Source organism: Platalea leucorodia (genome assembly GCF_965183815.1).
Source record: "Platalea leucorodia genome assembly, chromosome: 3".
NCBI classification, from domain to species: Eukaryota; Metazoa; Chordata; class Aves; order Pelecaniformes; family Threskiornithidae; genus Platalea; species Platalea leucorodia.
In genome coordinates this window covers 34,739,355-34,761,900 of record NC_138825.1, presented here as the reverse complement: position 1 = coordinate 34,761,900, position 22,546 = coordinate 34,739,355, and the positions used below count along the sequence as shown (strand labels likewise).

Genomic DNA, 22,546 nt, shown 5'->3' with positions numbered 1-22,546 from the left:
TATTCATAGTACAGTCTGCTTCATTTGTGTTTGTCTATTATGAACAAATATAATACTTGTATATGGACTTTACTGCACACTTGCTAGACATTACTGTATAGTCGAAGGTTCTCTACCTAATGCAGCCTTGGTTATGGAAGTTCTCTATACTGTATCCCAGTAGCCTCTCAAATCCTACCAAATGTTGTGACACCAGTACTGGAATATAGATATATACCGCTTTGGAAAAAGAGAAAAAAGAAATCTATAGCAGATGGCATTTTTTATGATGTGCAAATGCACACATACATCTCATAGAATCATAGAATACCAGGTTGGAAGGGACCTCAAGGATCATCTGGTCCAACCTTTCTAGCACAATCTAGACGAGATGGCCCAGCACCATGTCCAGCTGAGTCTTAAACGTGTTCAGCGTAGCGGAGTCAACCACTTCCCTGGGGAGATTATTCCAATGATTGACTGTTCGCATTGTGAAAAATGTACCTCTCCTGTCCAATCAGAATCTGCCTGGGAGTAACTTGTACCCGTTACCCCTTGTCCTCACCATGTGACTCCTTGTAAAAAGGGAGTCTCCTTTTTTTTCTTCTCTCATACTTCTTTGTGTTCCTATGTCTAGAATGGTCATCATGAACTTCCAGTTCATTGGAATGGTGAAAACTGGGGCATCCCTGCCTTTCTTTGCCCTTAATTAAAACCACAAGGAGGCTCAAAACAGCACTCTGGTAGAGCTACTAGTAACAATTTCTGAACTAAATGCCTTGATGGTGTACACATTTTACAGAGGGAGAGATATGTGAACATCAGATTTTCAAGAACAAAACAGAATTAGTGAATATGAAGACAAATATCTCGGTTTTATTCCTACCTCTGGCCAAGTGTATATAATATGATTAAAACTGCTGTGCTGTGTTACAGGTAGATAATTTAAAAAAACTGAGCCTGATTCATTTGGAAATGTGACAAATTGATTAAAGCTCTTCCTCAAAAAAGTAGTTCCCCATAAAAGAAGGAAAAAACCCCTTCACTTAATCTTTCTTTTTTTTTTTAATATCCATCAGTTCACCATAAATATTTCAATTATATTTTGTCACCAAATGTTATTTATTTCTTTTTAAATGAACTAAAACAAAATAGCCAAAATGAAATTACAAGCTGTAATGAAATCTACACATCACTGTTTAGAACTGATTAAATAATGCTCCATTTTAATATCACGCTTTTGATTCATCAGGCTTCTAAAGTGATGCTATAAAAGCTGATTGAATTTAAATTCATAACCAGAAGTGCAGAGAGATAATAATCAAAATAGAGCTTTCATACAACTTGAGAGCTGAATAAGATTGAAATTAATATGCGTAGGTTGAATTTCATACATATGCATTTATTGCAGATAAACTAATTGCAGCTGAAAAGTTTTAGACTCTTGTCACCACCTCTATACACTTACTTTAGATTATGTTATTAACAAATAAGCTTAAAAAAAGGTGTATTCCTTAGATTTCAGCTGTTACGTTTCCACTCACATTCTTTTGGATCTGATGGCAGATTGCTTGTCACTGGTGTTTTGCTGGGAGAGGACAGGAATTACTTCTTTTTGCCACTAGGTAGCACTGATACTTTACTTAGAATATTGGCTCTGGTTGTGTTATTTTCATTGTGAACAATAGGATGTGGAAATAACTTTCACACTAACTTTTCATATTTGCTTTAACTGTGCCAATACAAAATCAAATGATAATACATATTCAGGAACAGACCAAAAGTCGAAAAACTCAAAAAAAACCACCAACCACCAAACCCATATAATGAAACGTGCAAGACCAAATTTTATTCTAATAGAGACAGTTGGTTTTAGCATTATGAACAACTTGTTCTAAATTTTATATGGTAATAGTCAATATTCTTATTTAGGGAGGCTGGGTGTTACTTCAGAATTGTCATCTTGGACTGGATTTTATGGATGAGCTACTGGAGACACTTCTTACTGCTGAGATACAAGATGAGACGTTTCGAGTTTGGATAACTACTGAACCACATCCTAAATTCCCAATTACGCTGCTACAGGTTTGTTCAAATACTTAATTCTGGTACCTCATGTCATCAAAATTATTCAGATTAAGTGTGTAAATGGAAATCAAATACATGGGGGGGGGGACCCCAAAGCCCAAGAAAAAATGAACTTACCTTACAATGCAAATAACACTTTAAACAGCAAGGTTACTTACCAGTAGTAACTGGAAGTTCTCAAAGGTGCATTATGTATGTGTGAATTCACACTAATTCTGTACACAGAAACACTTGAATCAAAACTATCAGGCTTTACCTGTATCCCTTTTTGCCAAACCAGATGCCTTTGTGAACAGAGTAACGCCCGCAACTGCTCTTAGACTCTTCCAGATTTCCCTATCTGAAATAAAGGATTAGGGGACAGAACACACATGGACAGCACATTCCAAAGAACGTAATTTACCAAGAAGTTACCTGTTTTTCTTTGATAAACTATAAATGGTTGTTCTGTAGATCTCAAGGAGACATTTTTTCATCAGTACCAGGAAAATTGCCTAAACTCTTATGAAGTGTATTTAAGTCCTGCATCTTCAAGAGAATAGTGGGGTATATAAACATACAGTTTGCTAAAAGTGAGAATAGAAAACTGAGAGCGCTGCTAGATGAATCTTCACTTCATTTACCTCAAATATTCACATGTGATTTCCCAGTCTATAGTGTCACGTTTCCTGTTAAAATATTAACATATTCAGGAATTCCAGAAAATGAATAACTGACTCATCTCTTTCTTAGAAGAAAGGAGAGAATAATTTGGGGGTTTTTATACAGAACATTCATCAAAAACTGAACAAGATATCCTTTGAAATGTGGAAAGACTGGTCAGCAAGTGTTCCTATTCAGTCTGATGTTTTAGTGTGTTCATGTGCAGATGGGTCCTTGCAGGAGGCTGGAGCTCATCTCTGAGACATCTTGCCTGGGCTCTGCAGCCCAGAAATAAGTTTGTAAGACTGAAGTTGAAAAGTCATTCCTTAAAAATAATTGACATTCTTTACCACAAATATGGAGATAGTACCACTGCCAGGTGAAGTACATATTCATCAGTGTCTTCCATTAAGTGTGTCTCAGAAGTAGAAACAGTTCAGAGCCATGCTTGCATTCAGCCTGTGGGCAGCCTGGCATTTACTATCCTTTCAACGCATGCTGCCATGTTACCCAAACCAGCCAGACAAGTACTTACTGTTGGAGCAGAAAAATACTTTTTTATTTGGGTTCCTCCAGCATTTGAAAATGTCTCAAGGAATATAGATTCTGGTAAGGCCAGTCTGTGTCTGAACTAATAGATTCAAGTGTGCCCCTGAACAGTAGCCAGCACTGGAATGCAATAGTCTATAGGGGTAAGCAGTTACAACATTCTCTAACTTGAAAACCTGTGCTAACTAGCACTCTTTCAAATAATTTGCAGGCATGGTTTGACAATTAAAATTTTGTAGCAACTATTCCCATTAGGCAGTTTGCATGAAACTAAGGGGCTGTATTCTAAGGGGCTGTGGCAGTTTACTACCATAAATGAGGATTCCATGCCTGCTGACCAGAATGCCCAGGAACATTCTCAGGTGAATCTAATTTACTGCTGCAGACATAACCACAGAGTCCAAAGTAGCCACTGTGGACACAAAGATCTGATCTGAGGCGAGGTGAGATTTCTTTATATTTACTGTGAAGTCCTGGGACCAGAAATACAACAGAGTTCTTGTCATCTACTCTTCTAGCATTCAGTCATCGAATTAGGGATAGAGAACTATATGATGCCTTCTCAAAAGCATGGCAATTGCTTCCAGGTTGTTGATGACAATTCTTAGATCCATGGACAAATGTCAGTGATGGTTCTGACCAACATAAACTGAAGGTCTATATTAAAAATCTTAAAGTAATGTATATTCCAGAGTTTTGTGACCTAATCTAATATGTACTCCTTTTATGCAGTTTATAGTAAAACTACATATCAACTTCGTATCTACAATGCTTCAACTATTTACATTTTATTTGTAATTAATAGTTGTGACATTTTTGATGTTGCTGGTTTTGTTCAGTAAACAAATCCAATTCCTTTTTCTTTTTCACATGACAGATTGCTATAAAGTTCACAAATGAACCTCCCCAGGGTGTACGTGCCAGTTTGAAAAGAACATTTTCTGGAATTAATCAGGATCTGTTAGATGTTAGCAATATGCCTATGTGGAAACCTTTGCTTTACACTGTAGCTTTCCTGCATTCTACTGTTCAGGTATTTCTTATAAAGTTTGCAAATACTGTTATAATATATGGAGTCAGTTTAACAGAGGTTCCTGACAATACACATTCTGATATTTATTGTAGCATCATGTTGCGGGGCTGAAGCTTTAATATCTATAATCTGTATTTCAAGGTTCTTTATTCTCTTAATTGTTTTGTAAATTTTACACAATTTTCATACTATGGGCATTTAGAATGAGGACTTTTCTCATCTAATTTTAGCTGTCCAAAAGTTAGTCATTTGGAAGTAAGGGAAAGGTGTAAGGGAAAAAGCTCTCTCTGTAGTCAATAGAAATAGATAAGCACCTCAAAAAAGAAAATAATCTTATCTGTCTTAGCTGTCTCTCTATAAAAGAGTGAAAAATTTTCTGGATATATGTGTCACTCTTTCTGTCTGCTGATTTTAAAGGCAATCTAGATGCCTACCTTAGAGTAGCTGTCTAATTTCTAGATGGCTAAAATTAAATAAAATTCTATCACTTAGCGTCTTGTTTTTATCTTATTTTTATCTGTGTCAATGTGTTTTCTACATTAATTCCAATGTGAGCACAGTATCTATACTTTGTACTTTAAAGATATGTAAGTTCTGAGATCACAATAAATATGAACATTTTGAGGTCTCTGAATATACCTTCTTTTCAGCAAGGATCTCAAAATAGTTCTAAAATGCTCTTTAAGCCTTAGGTTCTAGTAAGCTGCTCGTGTTTTCAGTGTAGCAAAGATGGTGAAAGAGAAAGAGAATTTCTTGAGGTCCCTATTAAGATACAGTATTCTGTATTATTTTTCTCCTCCTACCTTTTTATAAACAGTGAGGAAGTTATTCTGTGTACTGCCTCAGCACTATACTGTTCTTACGGAACTAAAAGACCTAAGCTTATTCAACCACCACTACTTCTAAAAGACATTACAGCTATTCATCTCTTCAGAAAATTATGGATTGCCAATCAGCAAGCAATATATACATTGCCCTGCCTTTAAACTGACCAATTCCTAATATCCTTTGGTGACAAGATCGCTATGATAAATACAGCTTAAGAAGTAATTCAGAGAATTTGGCAGAAAATCATTATACCTCTCTGCAGAGTATTATTGGTTAATGGTGTCTCATCTGCTTATAAACAATACCTGATTTTGAAAAAATAAAAGTTTTTTTTTTAGGTCTGGTTCTTTTTAAATATTGTAGCTAAGGTACCTAAATGCTACTTAACTAGATGTCAAAGACTGTCGGTCATTGTTGACCTGGTAATTTAAACTCTAATAAATATGTTATTACTTAGTTAATTTTAGAATGTCAGTATTACAATGTTTATTCGTTTAATAAATGTCAGCACTATTCAGCAATTTAATTCTTAACTTCTTGGATTAATTTATTCTATATTCTGAAAAAAATCATTGAGTGATGTAACTGAGGTGGTTAAAATAAAGTTGTGAGAAATCTAATGGTGTTGGATGTTTAAAATGTTTGGGCTGCAGATTATATTCTCTTACTTTTATAGTCAACTATTTTTCTGTTCCTGCAAGTGTTATGATTTTGTTTTCAAATATGTATGCAATAATAACTTTGAATAATATAGTGGTGGCAGCCTTATAATAAAGTTGTGAATTTTGAAAAACTTATATTAAAACAATACAGTGAAATAGTAAGACAAAAGGGGCAACCTAGAAGTCTTTGGATAACAGCATTAATACAGGAGCTTGAAAAATTAAAACTATCATTAGGAGATCGTATATGTAGAAAAAAATGAAAAACTGTAGAACTTAATTACTTAGAATTTAGTGTGCTGAAAATGCAGAGATTTGCTAATTCTTTAAATTAGTTACTTAATATAAAAATCTGATCATCCACACAGAATGAGACATTTCAAACCTATGACAGATACATTGCTTAGTAAAGGTAGCAATAAGTGATTCTGATGCTTTTTCTATAAATATTTATCCCTCATGGTGTAACTTAATAATAAACTTTGTCTTTTACTGATGTGTAGGAGGCACACAGTTTCCTGTTTCCTAGGCTAGCTTTCTTCTCCAGTTCAGTTCTTTACTCCACTATTATTATTATTATTGAACTTTAATAATGAAACAAAATTATATGTTGTTTCATAAACATATTTGGTTTTAATTGTATTCCTAAGGAACGACGCAAATTTGGGCCTTTGGGTTGGAATATTCCCTATGAATTTAACTCAGCAGATTTTACAGCCAGTGTTCAGTTTATACAAAATCACCTAGACGAATGCGACATCAAGAAGGTGAATACTAAAATTTGCATACAGTATACTTAATTGCTTTGTACAGCATCTGTAATTTTTTTTTCTTCATGTTACTATTGATAATAGTTTATTCATTGCTATTCTTTCAGTGCAGCTTCTAATGGTCAAAGTTTCAGATTGCCTGTAAGACAGTCAAGCTGAAATATTTTGTGTGCTATCATCAATATAAAGATATGTAATAGTTAAGAACTTCAGAATTTGATCTTGTTCTTTTCAGTACCATATCTAAAATATTAACAGGTCTATGTAATATCTGTTTTGGAAAGGGTGCTAAAATATTTAGAGTTTGACAGAGCCAATCAAACTTCTCTATGACTGCCATTTGGTCTTCTACTATTTGTCAGGGAATAATGTAATAGAATAGCCGTTCCTTGCAAAGCAGCACTTTGTCAACAGAGAAAGATGAGAAACTGGGGGAAAGGCGGGGGAGAAGAAAGAGGAGAGGCAGTGGCAGCTGAGAGTGATTTCAGGTCACAGAAGAAATAATGAGATATATTTCTAATAGCAGGATCAAACCCAGGTCTACTACAAAATTATAGAGCTGAGATCAGAAAATACATTAGAAATAAAGGGGTGGTTTGTTTTATTTTTTTGCAACAATGATCTTCTCAGCTTACATTTCAGAGCCTTATGAGCTTCAGATGATACCAAAATTACAGGCTGGATACCTTTTTCTTACATGTTATAACTACAGACTTTTATTTACTTTACTTGCATCCAGGGGATATCATGGAACACGGTGCGGTACATGATTGGAGAAGTACAATATGGAGGCCGAGTCACAGATGACTTTGACAAGCGTCTTCTTAATTGCTTTGCAAGGGTGAGAGACCTTGAAAATACAGTTATTTGTCATTTTTATTGGCAGCTGCAATACAGAAATCAGAAGACCTTCATTCTGCTGAATATGCACTTCTTCACCAGTTTATAAGGCTCTTCAGAGTAAAATGAATTTTTCAAAACATCATTCTTTGGCAGTGAGGTTCTTCCCCTTGGTTTCTCTTTAGTGAGGAGCAGAAACTATTAAAAAGACTTAGCTGGAACTCAGAAGACATGGCTTTTAATGATTTACTCATGTATTCAAGTAAAATTAGATGTAGTAGCTAAAACAAGAACCCTAATTCACTGAGAATAAAAATGAGCTAAAAAAAAGTCTGAGTAGCAAAGTAATTGTGTTTTGTTCTGGATTTTTCACAGGTATGGTTTAATGAAAATATGTTTGACAGCACTTTCTGTTTTCACACTGGATATAAAATTCCAGTGTGCAGAACCTTGGAACAGTATTTTGAATACATCCAGTCACTCCCTGCCATGGACAGCCCAAAGGTCTTTGGTCTCCATCCTAATGCTAATATTACGTAAGTAGGTCTCAACATATTGAAAACAAAGACCCTTTCTTTTAGTATTTGGAAACAAATCCCTATGAAATGCTTAAGTGAAATATATTTTTCATAGGAAATCTAGGATTCATGTGAATTTCACTACTGAAGGGGAACACTTGATGTGTATGTACATGATTATGAATGCAGTATCTTCAGCTACATTTTACATGTTCTTTTAAAGCACTCGGAATTCTTATTGCTTACTTATTGTGGTTTTAGAATTTTTTTTTTAAATTTGAAAGCATTATAAAACTGTTATGATAACACATGATACAAGGTTCTATACAGTTCAACTAGAGAAATTTTCTAATGTTTGCCTTCTGTTCCAAGTAGTATTTTTTTGTGCACACTCGTTAAATGATTCTCTGAATTGTCATTTGGTTTACAGCATGCCTTTGGATGTAACTGTGATCTTTTGCTGCCATCAGTCCTGCCATTCCCATTGTTTAAAAGAGGCTTTTCAACCTCACCAAGTACTAACTCCATTTAAAATTTTATCTTTGACTTAATTAACTTTTTCATTCCAAATAATGTGTGTAACAGCTTGGCTTTTATTTCCTTCTAATGTTACATGCCCTGTGAGAGGATATGAATCATCATCATATTTTTTCACTGAAGTTCTTAATAATTCTGCCATGAATTATTGCATTTTCATTATGTCCACATTCATTATTTCTTAACACAGCTTTTGATATTTTTAAAAAAAACAAATGTTATTCAAATGCCCAACTGCTGTGGAAACCTAGTATCTTCTAACACTTTTGGACAAAACAATAATTTCCCACAATTTTCCAGTCTCAAATTTGAGATGCTGATGCCATATCAAAAGCCCAGTATTCTTTGCATGCTGTGAGAACAGTACAATTTTATTGTCAACTCTGCCTAGCACCTACCATTGTAAATATATACTTCTGAAGAAAATAATCTAAGAGTAGATTCTGTTTCAAGTCATTCTCTGATACTTGAAAGACCTCCCGTCCAGAACTGATTAAAGAAGAGCCAAGATTTAACGGAGAACTAAACAAAGTCCTAAAGAGAGACATACTTCACATCCAAAATTAGGCTTGTGGGAGGGCTAATTTATAGGACAAAACTTGAGACTAACAGTGCTGAGGGAGCTTTAGTGAGTAGGAACAGCTCTTTATTTTCTCTCTAGTACTGAGCTTTTCTTCCACTTGGTACATCAGCATATTCCTGCTACTTTAGTCCTTTTTCTGGAGATTTTCCTTTGTAGATATTCCTTTAGCGTTTGGGGAAAACATTCAACGGCTTCATGCTTTTTTCCATGTCTTATCACAGTCTGTTATAGGCAACTATGCACATGTACTGTCTGTCTGAATTTCATCTTTGACATACAGACCAAATGGATTAGCATCCCATACAATCCCATAAAAAGCTGCATTCAAATTCTCCTTAAGATATCCTATTAAGTCATCTCAGAGTATGCAGAAGGCTAACTGCTAGAATTGGAACCCTGAGACAGCCAGGACCTCTCCATGTTACTATTACTGAGCACAAGAAAGACCTTATCTCCCACTGGTTTAGTGGGAGAGTTTTCCAGTTCAGCCAAAAGCTTTATCCACTGGTTCCAACAGTAAGACTTCACTGAATGTTAACACTTTCATCCACTTGGGATTAACACCTGAAGTCATTGTGACTGATTTTAACTTCCTATGTGAACCATAGGCTCTGCAAAGGCAACATAGTTAACAGATACCTGAGTAGGCACGGAATATTCTGACAATCTTCTGTCAAAACCCCTTCTCCAATTGGTTCCGTACTGAAGCCTTAAATCTAACTGAATTTTTGTAAAGTTACTGCAAGCTGTTATTAACCAACCAAAGTCAGAGCAGAATCTCCCATTGTCCCTTGGCGAACGTGAGGTTTTGAATACCCTGTTGCAACAGATATTGCTGTTTTCTACACAAAGCTGAGGTAATGCTTCTGTCAAACTGCATTTGTTCTTAGTCTTAACATCCAGTAGAGTAGATTCGTGATGGCAGAGACTCCAGCCAGCAAACTATGATAGGCTGTTGAATCCAAACTCTGTAAGAAAATACACTTAATAATACTTTTTGGAGCAAATCAAAATCCGTAGAAAATTCCTTCTCTTTTTCTTCTTATGACACAATTTGCTTTGCAATACTGCTTCAGGGAAAACCAACATAAACTGGTATAAAGTTCTTTATCGTACATACTCACTCTTAGGCAAAATAGATGTTGTAAATGAGGTTCATTTAATGTTGCTTTAGCTTCCTTTACAGTTACCCAAGACTTCCTTTCTGTAATAGAGAAAAATAGGTCCTTGTAAAGTGCAATTCCTCTGATCACAAAGCAGACATCTAAAATACATGAGCTGAATCATGCTTCTAGTTTGCTAAGGGCAAACTAGACAAACAGCTGTTATGTAGACATCTACACTTAGATGTCTAAATCTGATCAGGGACACCCTATTGTGTATATCTGATTTCCTTCCCAGGAATGTGGTACTTCCTCTACAAACCTGTGCAGTCTTTTTTTCAGTACTGCTTGCATCTGTACTTCAACAATTTGCAATGTGAAGAAAAGCCAGGTTTTCCAAAGCCCAGAAAAATTTTGTTTTGGAGTGTTTTTTATATTCACTGTGTCCCACTGTTATGTGAATGAAATGTCTTGTGTCTATTTTCTGCTCACGTCCACACTGGAATATTATTTTTAATCATGTACACATTGAGGTGCATCCTTTTGTCTTTCTATTTTTATTTACAATAAAAGTCTTCTTGTTCAAACTACTATTGCTATTCATGTTTGCTTCTTTATATAAGATTCAGATGATCATTTCTTCTCTCCAGAAGATCCTAGCTTGTGTCATTGAAGAAAGGAATATTGTTTACCTTTGATTCTACTCCTTTGAGGTTATTTTTCAAAAACTGTTCTATGCTTTTCCCCAAAGTTTGCATATTGCCTTAATTTTTAAATTGTTTCTATTTTTCTTTTGATTTGGGGAAAAAACATTTATTTTTATAATTCTGTAATATTTTATAATTCAATTGATGTAATAATCATGGGACCTATTCCTTCCACATAGAAAAGTCTGACAGCAGTACTGAAGAACAGTACTTGCAGTGTGAAGAGGAAGGTTCACATGTCTTTTATCACTAGTTGTTAGAACAGCGAGACCCAGAGTAAGGGTTACAACCACCAGTATGCCATCCAAATTAGGAATGAAGCCGTGGGTCCAAGAGAAATTTGATTTTATCCAACTTTTCTGTTCATATGTGGTCTTGAATAAATCTATCATTCTTTAAATGGGGCCATAAAGGGAAAAAAGCTTGAGAGTTTTGCCAGACAAAATCCCCCACCATTCCTACATTCAGAAGAAGAAATTATATCTTCTGAGAAGAAAACTGCCAGTAGGATTTCTTCTGTATTTCTGATTTATAGTCTATAATTGCATTCACAAACAGTTTACGTTGAAATGCTATGTTATCTAGTTTCTGTAGTCTTATGATACTATCTCCAAAGCTTAGATGCTTCAGGACTTGATATGTTCTATCCTGTGGCACAATCCTTGGTTTCATATCTTATATAATTATGTATGAAAAAGTAATAGAAGGAGACGGGTGTCATATGAAGGTCGAAAAGTAAAACTGACATGCAAAATTGTGCTTTGAGTCAGTATAAATTTATGTTCTGAGTCAGACAGGCTGCATGTTCCTCATGTAGTTGATTCCATAAGGTAAAAGTAGGCAATGCCAGCACTGCAGTACCAACACATACACTGTTATGTTTTCTTTCTTACTGCCTCTTGTAGCTCTATGCCACTAGATAGCATTATAACAAAAGTACTCTTGTAATTCTGCTTGTGTTGAATGACTGATGTGGTCTACTATCTTCTACCATGAAATGCCACATGAATTTAATTTACTTTTTTGTATTGACTCAGAACATAAATTTACATTAGCACTGCCCATGCTGCACTATGGAATAGAAGGTTTTAATCTCCAATATTGTAAATCTAGCAGCTTTTATCATTAATTCTGAAATACTTCAAGGCAGAATGAATTTACTATTTAATAAAGGGACAGCTTGCAGAGTCATGCCTCCACCTTTCCTTCTTCTGCATTCCACTTTTAAGAAGTAACTAAATGAGGGAAATATTCTTCCTTGTTACAAAATTTTTGTTGCTTCTTCCCAGCAAATAGCTGTTTAGAAGTACAGGCATATGCCATTTTCTTCCCTTTCCTTAGAATCCTTAGAAATCATATGATAATAGGTTTTTCTGCTACCTCACATTCTCAAGGGTTGAGAAGCAACCTGCAGAACTCTCTCTTCTCCTTAGCCATGAATTAGAAAAACAGCAAATGTATACAGGGGTGTATGGAGGGAAGTTCATATTCTTTACAACCATGGAAAACCACACATTGTTCACTATTAGTGTGGTCAGCTTGGTGCAGAACACAAAGGAAAACAATTTCTTGCGGGAGTTTTGATTTAACCTGGTGACACAGTACAGTTTTTCTCAACTTTAAAGTTGTGTGTACAAAGTATCCTTTTAACTATTAAAAAATCCTATGTAATTTATAACATATTTCTTATCCTCTCAGATACCAAACTAATACAGCAGCTGATGTGCTAGATACTATTACCAACATTCAGCCTAAAGAAAGTGGTGCAGGAGCTGGAGAAACTCGTGAAGCAATTGTTTATCGTTTAGCTGAAGACATGCTAGAAAAACTTCCGCCAGATTACATACCCCATGAGGCAAGCTCATCTTACTTGTTTTCTTATGTTCTCTCTGTTGAGTTTTCATGCAAGACATTCCAAAAAAGAAACCCTGAACTGTAAAGAAAGATGGTATAGTTAGTAGCAGATTCAAGCAAGGAACCAACATCTTTATCACTATCAGTGTGAATCGATAGGAGGCTTTTTTATTTAAAATCAAGACATATAACAATTGATCATGGAGTTATGGCATGGACACTATGCTTGGACTTCCAAAGCTGCATATGAAAACACAGAAAAAAGTCTGTCTTGACTTTTTGTGACAGCAGTCTCCTGGGCCTTCTCGGTGAAGTCCTATTCTAGCAAAATCATGATTGGGTAGTATCAGAAAAAAATAAAAATAAAAACTGAAACAGTTTTAAGGGGATAAATGTTAGTTGAATAATGTGAAGTACAAGTCTACTGTTTACTTTTCTGAACACAAAAAAGTTAAGATGTCATATGACAACAGTATTTCAGCATTTCAGATTTAACTAAATTCCTTCTTCTGTGCTCCTATATTTTAGGTAAAAGCTCGTTTAATTAAAATGGGGCAACTTAACTCTATGAATATTTTTCTTCGGCAAGAAATTGACCGAATGCAAAAGGTGATCTCAATACTCCGCAACAGTTTGAATGATCTTAAATTAGCCATAGAAGGAACTATTATTATGAGTGAGGCAAGTAAAAGCATATTTACTACATATGGAATACTCTATTTTAACTATTACCTTGATTGCTTTAGTTCATATATTATAATTTTGTTCCTTCAGAATTTGAGAGATGCACTTGATAATATGTACGATGCTCGAATTCCTCAAGTATGGAAAAGAATATCTTGGGATTCTTCAACACTTGGCTTCTGGTTTACTGAACTTTTGGAAAGAAATAATCAATTCTCTACTTGGATATATGAAGGAAGACCAAATGTGTTTTGGATGACCGGATTCTTTAATCCACAAGGTAAGGGTACTGAAAGGACTTGAGTAATAATGTATTTAATCATAATTTAATGGGGTTTACTACATCTCTAATTTAATATTACACCTAGAAAAAATGTTTTGATCACTGTCAGAATATGTCATAGAAGCCAAGATGATAAATGGATTCAAAAAAGAGATTAGATAAAGTTGTGGGAAACAGGTCCAATGGTAGCAATAAACATGACTGTCCAAACTTAACCTTCAAGCTGGGAGGTCCTCAAGCTCCAGATTGCCAGAATCTGGAAGAACATAGAAGGGAAAGGAATTATGTGCCATTTTGCTTGTCGTAATATTATTTCACTGAGCATCCACCTAGTGTCAGAGACGGGATGCTTGTACAGATGGTCTTTTAGTCTGACCCATAAAGACAGTTTTTATATTACAAGAAGGAAAACATGTAGTTAACAAATAAAATGCTTTATCTTGGTGACATGTTGCAGCATGACATGATACAGCTTCTAAGGAAAATGCACTTAATGATAATGATACAGCTTTTAAAGAAAATGTACTTTTCCTGTGGTTTCAAACTGTTTAACTCGTTCCAAACTGTAAGTTTTGAGTATGGAAGAGCTTTAATCTAGAGCAATATGTTATTTATATGCTGGACAGTAGCAACAGAAAAAATTTTTTTACAGTAAGAACAATCGCACACTGGAACAACCTCCCCGGGGACATGATAGAGTCCCCATTGCTGGAGGTTTTCAAGATGCAATTGGACAGAGTGCTGGATAATCTCATCTAAGCTCTCTTTCCCATGAAAGGTCGGACCAGGTGATCTTCCAAGGACCTTTCCAACCTGGGCTGTTCTATGATTCTAGGAACATGCAACTATACCAGAATTTATAGCAGTTATCTATCTCTCATAGAGAATCATCAAACTGTAGTTTTCACAGTGTTTCCATTTCACACATTATTTAATGAACAGTTTTTCCAAATTAATCAAAGATATACTGCAAAGTACAAGTAAATGTTACCTTTCATTATCTGTTATAGGTTGATATATTTATCATTTTATAGGAAAGAGGAAGAAAAACAAATTGTAACCACCTTCCTGAGTAACAAAACTTGTTACCTTATTAGATGCACGTTCATAGAATAATCTCATTTAGCCTATACAACTGTCCATACAAAATTCTCATGAGAAACTCCTCCCATGTAACATCTGTGAGGTGGCTTTTCTCATTAGGATTAACCTCTGACATCCTTAAATATTTTATAAGTTATCTTTGCTTTGTGATGCTTCTGTTCTTACTGGCCTTTCTATGACCAGGACTGTAAAAAGTACTAATATCAAAGTATTTTTTGGAGTCGCTCTCAGAAACAGTTGAGGTGCCTGGAGCACATCCAAATTATCATGAATACATGTTCATTTCACGTACTACATTAATTGTATTTACATCACATACAAATATTTTAGCTGTGACAAATAGCTTCTAATGGGCTTTGTCCTAATTAGCATGTTAAACCACTTCTTAAATGTTGAAATGCTGTCTTCTACTGCATGCCCATGTACTTTCATGATTTCCCCACGGCTTGTCAGTATTTCAGTTGGTGGTTTCACCTCCTTGTAGATACTTGACAGCCCACAAAACACTAGTCTTCTTTTCCTTTATGCCCTATCAAGAAGGAACTGATGCCATTTCATCTTTAAGTCTTTACAGTAATCACTTTTAAGTATGCAGTTCTCTATTGTTAACTTTTCTCTCTTCGCCTCAATCTCTTTCTGACAACTCCAAGTAGTTCTTCATCTGGTAGCATTAAATAGCAGCTATTGTTTTTTTTTTTTTGGTGACTGCATCGTCATTTTCTGAGACACTTATACAGAAAGAACCAGGTATTTGCTACAAGTGTTACATTTTTGTAGCTTTTTCCTTTAAAACACATCCAATCCTCTTTGCTGCCCAGTTGTCATCTTGTGCTTACACTATTCAGCCTTTTACCTCTCGAACTTTTTAAATTGCAAACCTCTGTAAAGTCTGTTCAAAACAATACACAAAAAATCACCTAACTCACTGCTTGATTGTGTCATCCTCTACCTTCATTTCTGTCTAGGACTCCCTATTCTTCACTAACAAAACATAAATTTTTCATCCTTCGTAGGCACTGCCTTGTCTAGATTCCCCACACTCATATAGTTCTTTTTATTAGCACATTCAGACACACCTTCTTTGTTTTCCATCAGTGAAATTTATTTTATTTTTCTACTTCTTTCATTTAAAATAAAAATTGCTTTTTTCCTAAGTTGCCGTTACATAAATATCAGCTCACATAATTGATATCTTGTCTGCCTTCAAGTTCCTTCTTGAAATACAAATCTATCATCCATCCTGTAGCTGATTGACTAATGATAATTTGTAAATCAGTATCCTGAGCAAACATTTCTTAACTGAATAATTCAGTATAAAAAAAAGTGTGTTATTTTATGTGCCATTTAAAAATATTTTTCTCAGTGTAATGCATTCTATGCCACTTTTGTAATTTGTTCCTATTTTGGCCCAAAATAGTTTGCTATCATTAGTCAAGGTGCTCATTTTCACTCGAACTCTGAATATCTGTCTATAACACTCAGTGCAGAACCATGCAGATAACCAAGCAAGATTTTTTTTGTCATGTGAGAGGTATACTAAATCTCTGGCTTAATTTCTCAAGGATTCCTGACAGCAATGAGACAAGAAGCAGCTCGAGCACATAAAGGCTGGGCTTTAGATACAGTTACAATACATAACGAAGTGCTAAAGCAAAACAAAGAAGAAATCACAGCACCTCCTTCTGTATGTATGACATGCAAAGATGTTTCAGTATTAATTTTGGTATTTAATTTATATTGTGTACTATGCAGTCATTTTGGATTGCTAGAGGAAAAGTTACTACTGTTTTCACCTGGCTGGTTTTGCTCAACGTAGAAGATAAATAACAATAAGCATGAACATTTTAATTTTTTATTTTGTACTTACAAAAATATTTTATTAAAATAACCATTTCATTGTACCACCTCTTGATTTTTGGAATTTATAGTAAACTTTAGATCAAATTGTGTAGTGTATGGGCTTTACTAAACAACTTTTATTGCCATGCATTTCAGCAGCACTATCTTCCAAAAAAGGATGATGATATAGTTTAAAATGAAATAGTTTGAAAAGATTCAATGTCATTTTTTTTTTCTATAAAACATATATTCCTTTTAACGGTTTAAGCCAGTTACTCATTTTACAAAACAGATGCTTTATTTTCTGTGATGTATCTATCTGCTTACTCTCCACACAGGAAGGAGTATATATCTATGGGCTATACTTGGAAGGTGCAGGCTGGGACAGACGAAATAGCAAACTCATTGAATCTACACCAAAGATTCTTTTTGTCCAGCTGCCTGTGGTGCATATATTTGCTGTGAATACAACCAGTCCTAAGGATCCCAGGCTCTATGTTTGTCCTCTTTACAAGAAGCCCAAGCGGACAGATCTGAACTATATTACAGTGATCTATTTAAGGACAGTAGTGTCTCCAGACCACTGGATATTGAGAGGAGTGGCTCTCCTATGTGACATCAAGTAAACTGTTTTTCGTACCATAACAGAAACGGAATATATGGCATGTGTAACCAATGACATCTGTAATTCTTCTACTGCTTTTTATTTGGTGGCCGTTGGTTGTTATACTAGAACTGTCATTCCAGTCTTGGCTTAATGATTTTTTTCCTCTGCTTCCAGTAAATTCAGTTTGTCTTGGCTATTTGGTGATAGTTTTAAAGTAAAGTTTTCAAAATAAGTTCACTGATTGTAGTCTTTGATGTTTCCATTTTATTACTTTGAAAAGGAATACTTGCTTTAATAATACAATTAATGTAAAATAAAATGTTGTTAAACCTTAAAAGAGAAAAACTCAGCTTTTTCACATTCTTTCTCATATACAGCTTTTAGCTTGTGTTTCAGTGACACATGATGACAGAAGACAATATAGAACATAACAAAATTTAAGTTTTCCTAGATACAAGTTTTAAAATATTCCTGGATTCTGAACAATACATATATTATTTTCTTTGACTCCGCAGGAAACTTTATATTTAAGACAGAAAAGTATATTTCTGTCCATATTTTTTGCTTGGGGTTTCTCAGGGTTCACTTGTTCTTGTTAAACTATACAGATTAAGCTGTATACCTTATATATATATATATATATAAGCTGTATATAAAACTACACCAGGAATGTTTGTGTCTGGAATATCTGACAGAGACCAGTACATTCTCTGTTCAGTTTAGCTGTGTGGGAACATAGCTACGGAAGTAGAACAGTGCCAAGTACTTAATATGGATGTTTTTGTAATTCAACTAGAGAACCAGATTAGCTACAAGTACAATTATTTTCCTGCATCTCATTTTACCTCTAAAATATAAGCTGGAATCCTTGGAGTGGCTATCAGCATTATTCTGTGATGATAAACCTGATGAACATCCATGAATTTTCCAGACATAACTAGTATTAAACTAATTCTATGCATGTAATACTAAACAAGGTATGCAGTCTACACTCTCTCTGTAATAATCTGCATAAAATTTGTTCTTCCTTCAGATACCTTTATTTGGCAACACAGTTTTTCACTTACACCCCATGGCTGGACTATGATCTTCCTTTTGCAGATCAAATGCATCTGCTGTGGCAAAGCGCAGCTACTACTTGATGAAGTCGTGGGGCATCTGATGGGATGGTAAAAGGCTCTTCTTGAGTTAGAATCCTACAGCTCTCTGTTGGAGGTCACCATCCCAGGATATCCTCTTGCAGAAAGGCTGTGGCATATAGGAAATAACAATACATAGGCACAAAATGATGAGCAGAGTAACAAAAAGGAAGATCTCCAAATGCAATTAAGTAAAACGTTTCTTCTCTCTCTCCTCTGTAGACTTAGTTAGATCCAAATACAACAAACCAGCTAAGGTGTTAGGTAAAAATACACAGAAATTGTAAAAGTTAAACATTGTACCATAGAACTATATATGCACAGAGGAAAAAAAAAAAAAAATCTGTGCAACTGCAAGAGATTTTGCTCCAAGTAATCAAAAAATTTATGACAGTACTTGTGGTGGGTTGAACCTGACCAGCAGCTAAGTACCTGCCCAGTTGCTTGCTCACTCCCCCCTGCCCCAGCAGGGTGGGGGAAAGAATTGGAAGAGCAGAAGCTGAAAACACGTGGGTCGAGATGAAGACAGTTTAATAAGTGAAGCAAGGCTGCACAAACAAGCAAAGTAAATTAAGGACTTATTTACCGTTTCCCACTGGCAGGCAGATGTTCTTCCCACTTCCTGGGAAGAAGGGTATCAGCACACATAATGATTACTTGGGAAGACAGATGCAATAAGCACAAATATCCCTCTTCCTTCTCCTTTCCCCAAGCCTTTGGTGCTGAACATGACATCATATGGTATGGAACATCTCTTTGGACAGTCTGGCTCAGCGGTCCTGCCTTTTTCCCCTCCCACATTCTCTCACACTCCCAGTCTACCCTGCAGGGGCAGAGGGGAAAGAAGTTCATATCCAAAAAACAGCACAACAACTATATTGTGTTCATTCCTAAAGATTTTTTCCTGGTCTGGCCTTTCAGCTTAATTACAATGGGGAAACAATGCGTAACCCGTGAATGCCTCCACAGGTGGAAGATGTGCATTGCCACTTTTACAAGTGAAAGTCTATATGGGAAAATACCAGAGAAGGTGCAAATCAATAATGTGCTGAGTTACATAAGTTACACCGAAGAGGATTTTATTCTCCATCCTCTATAATATCAAGAATAGAGATGAATAGTATATTGTTGATCTCAGCTATTTCATATATTGCATCAGATTCTTGAGAGCATCTCTTTCCTCTGTTTGTCAGAGTCCAGTCGCCATTTCCCATCTCCTCTGAGCCTCTCTGGGGGTTTGTTCTGTCCTGTTTCCTCAACACCTTGCATTAGCTCATTACTTCCAGGTTACAATGAATGTTAATTTCCATATAGCTTTCCAGTTAGTTTATGGAAATAATCTATGTTTTGTGACAGCAGCAATCTACTACCTATTTAGAGGGCTCTTTTTTGTCCTTGCATGCTTTAAGAATATTCACAAAGTATTTCTCTGTCCTAGTCATATGTGGGATAGCAAATTCTTACACCTAATTTCATGACAGCCAGCTCTTCAAACATCTAACAAGATGCATTTAATTACTTGAATCACCACAAATTATTCCTCCCAGATGACATAAGCTATAGGAATTCAAGACTTCAAAGACCTTTCACTCCCAGGAATGCTCTATACATCCAGGATATTGTAATAAGCATTCAAATTCCTAAGCTAACTCTAACATAGTTTTTTCAAGTTACTGAACAAGTTACTTTCTGAAACTTTTTATGCTCATTTGCCATTCAAGATACTGCTGTTCAAGTTGTGAGACAGTATTGTAGTTCCTGAATTGACAGACAAGAATGCCATGTCAGCAAAACACAAGTATTTAACAGAGGATCAAAAAAAGACAAGTATTTGAAATATGACATTTAACTAGTCTCTGTGAAAGCAAGAGCCTAACTCATGAAGATCTGTGTTTGAGAACGTAAAGAGGAGCATGTCCAGAAGTAGCTTAGAGGGTGCATCCATAGTCTGTATTATTCCTTCCTCGCTCTGTGGAACTGTCACCCAGAAGGATTTTCCTACCCATTTCCTCTGATTTTCAGAGGTAAGTTCAAGCAGGTGAGACAAGGGAAGGCATGCTCTTTCCCACTGCTTTAGAGTGGACACATTAATTGGGAGTCATTGATCTGCCACTATGTCAAGATGCTCACTTTTCGTAGAAGTATTTTTCTTAGTGATGATTCATGAGAAGCCTGGAGCATGGCTGTATGATGAGCTTTTATATAACAATGGGTAGAGTTAATAAAAACTATGGAAAAGAGCTTGCAAATGTGGGGGGAAGGGATTTGTTTTCTGGTCAGGTTGCTAAACCTCACAAAACCACTGACTGGAATGAGCTTGTTCCAAGAGGGTAACTTTTCAGCTGGAAATGTTCAACTTTGACTTAAAATATTTGTTAATTCCACAGAATAATTTTCTTCATCCACACCCTCTGTTTCTGCCTGTAGATTCTGGTTGGTTGTAACCAAAATTTGTTCAGCAGGGATTCAGAATATCCATTTTCAAGGTAAAATATTTTATGGAAAGACATACAGTTTTCTTGTTCAGTGATCTCATTCACTGTCTATATCTGTTCTTAATATTTAAACAAATTAATTATTTTTGATAGTCTGGAAGAACATTTGGCAGCAGTATGTAAGTATAATTCTGTTGACACAAGTACTGAAAATCAAACGTATAGAACGTGCAAGCTGCAGTTTTAAGTATACTGATGTTTCTGCTGATTTTTTTTTTAATATTCGAGTGTAATTGCACAGCTATGACAAGTCTCTTGATCAGATTTCTTCAGAAGCCTCTGGTGTTATTTATACTCCTAGGGCAGGCATCACACATACTAAACTGGACATTGTAAGGTGTGGTACCTCTATCTGCACCACACAAGCAGGGTATTCCGGAGGCAAGTCTAGTTGGATAAAAGCCAGAAGAGATGCTATTTCCAGTGATTAGTACTGCTGTCAGAGGACAAAAGAAACATGCATAGATTTACTCTCAGAAATTCAGGAAAAAATTCTTTTTTTTTAACTTAGCAACAGTCCACTATAAAGGTCAAATCCAGAAACAGACTTTGGAAATAGAAATACCACATGATTCTTATATAGCAGAGATTAGGATGGGGAAATAAACAACTGCTAACATGTATGACTTCTTTTTATGCCTCTTTATTTCCATTACAATTTCTAATTTGTTAGATATAAATATATGCTCATAAGGTCCTTGGTAATATCTGAACAGTCTCTGACTTACTGCATTGACTAATAAAGGAATGACTCAACTAAGGTATTAGTTAGTTAGATGACTAGTAGTTAACGGATATGCAGGACTGCAAGACCAGACTTATCCAACTTCTGCTATCTTCACATTCCCAAATGTCTAAAAGGATTAGAGGCTGTGTTCTGCCAGTTTTTTGTGGCTTTAACTTAATCCCTATCTTGCTGATAGACCTACCATTTGCCTTATATTTTGTATTCTTCATTATTAATCAATACATTCTTCACAGCATTCAGGTAAGGTTCAATCTTCAGCAAAATTATTTTATCATTTTTCATAAATACTGAGATCTCGCCCCAAATTTATCCTTAATGTCAGTTCCAACATTTACTTCAATTAACATATAGTAATTAGTATTTTTCCCCCTAAGCCTCGTTCAGCTCCAGGGAAGTGTGATTTCACTCTCTGGATATTAGGAAAACATTACCTTTTTATCTTTCTAGGACAAAATGACACATCTGAAGTTAAAACAGGTCCTCTCTGACCCCTTGCCTTTCCCCTCACCCCTGCCCCAACTCCTGGACTTTCCTTGTGGATCTGCAACTGCTAATGTCTTACAGTGTCAACAAGTTGACTCCTCCAATTCACCTTACATTTCATTTTTCCAAAGCAATCTTGGCAGCATGTCTGAACAGATAAACTGTCTGCAGCTTTCTTCATACATTCACTAATCAGTAATTCCTCCTACCAGTGTTTATATTTGATATTCAGATTAGTCAAGTGGTTGTTCAAGAGGTTAGCTAATTAAAACTCCTAATACTAATTTCTCAAAGTTGGCTGGCTAATCACCAAAGAGGGATTTCTGCAAACAGATACTCAAAGGCAGAATGACTATCTGCCTTACAGATACGGTAATTCAGAGAGAGAACTGCGTTAAACAGATAATTGCCCTTCTCCCTTGCAGCTTCAAATGACTTACGAGCAGGCTGCTGTACAGCAATGGAGATGAA

At 35.5% G+C, this 22,546-nt stretch overlaps 1 protein-coding gene across 1 annotated transcript in view; it reads left to right on the top strand.

Annotated features, from left to right (window-relative positions):
• DNAH8 (dynein axonemal heavy chain 8) overlaps positions 1 to 17,229 on the top strand; it is a gene marked incomplete at its 3' end in the record, with an annotated part of 145,633 nt that extends 128,404 nt beyond the window's left edge. Inside the window, exons 83-92 of the mRNA XM_082307343.1 lie at positions 1,912 to 2,064; positions 4,136 to 4,291; positions 6,432 to 6,548; positions 7,291 to 7,392; positions 7,767 to 7,927; positions 12,538 to 12,694; positions 13,222 to 13,374; positions 13,468 to 13,657; positions 16,327 to 16,448; positions 16,942 to 17,229. Of these exons, the coding sequence (XP_082163469.1) occupies positions 1,912 to 2,064; positions 4,136 to 4,291; positions 6,432 to 6,548; positions 7,291 to 7,392; positions 7,767 to 7,927; positions 12,538 to 12,694; positions 13,222 to 13,374; positions 13,468 to 13,657; positions 16,327 to 16,448; positions 16,942 to 17,229 (1,599 nt within the window). The remainder of the gene's footprint in view (positions 1 to 1,911; positions 2,065 to 4,135; positions 4,292 to 6,431; positions 6,549 to 7,290; positions 7,393 to 7,766; positions 7,928 to 12,537; positions 12,695 to 13,221; positions 13,375 to 13,467; positions 13,658 to 16,326; positions 16,449 to 16,941) is intronic.
• Between the last annotated feature and the right edge of the window lie 5,317 nt (positions 17,230 to 22,546).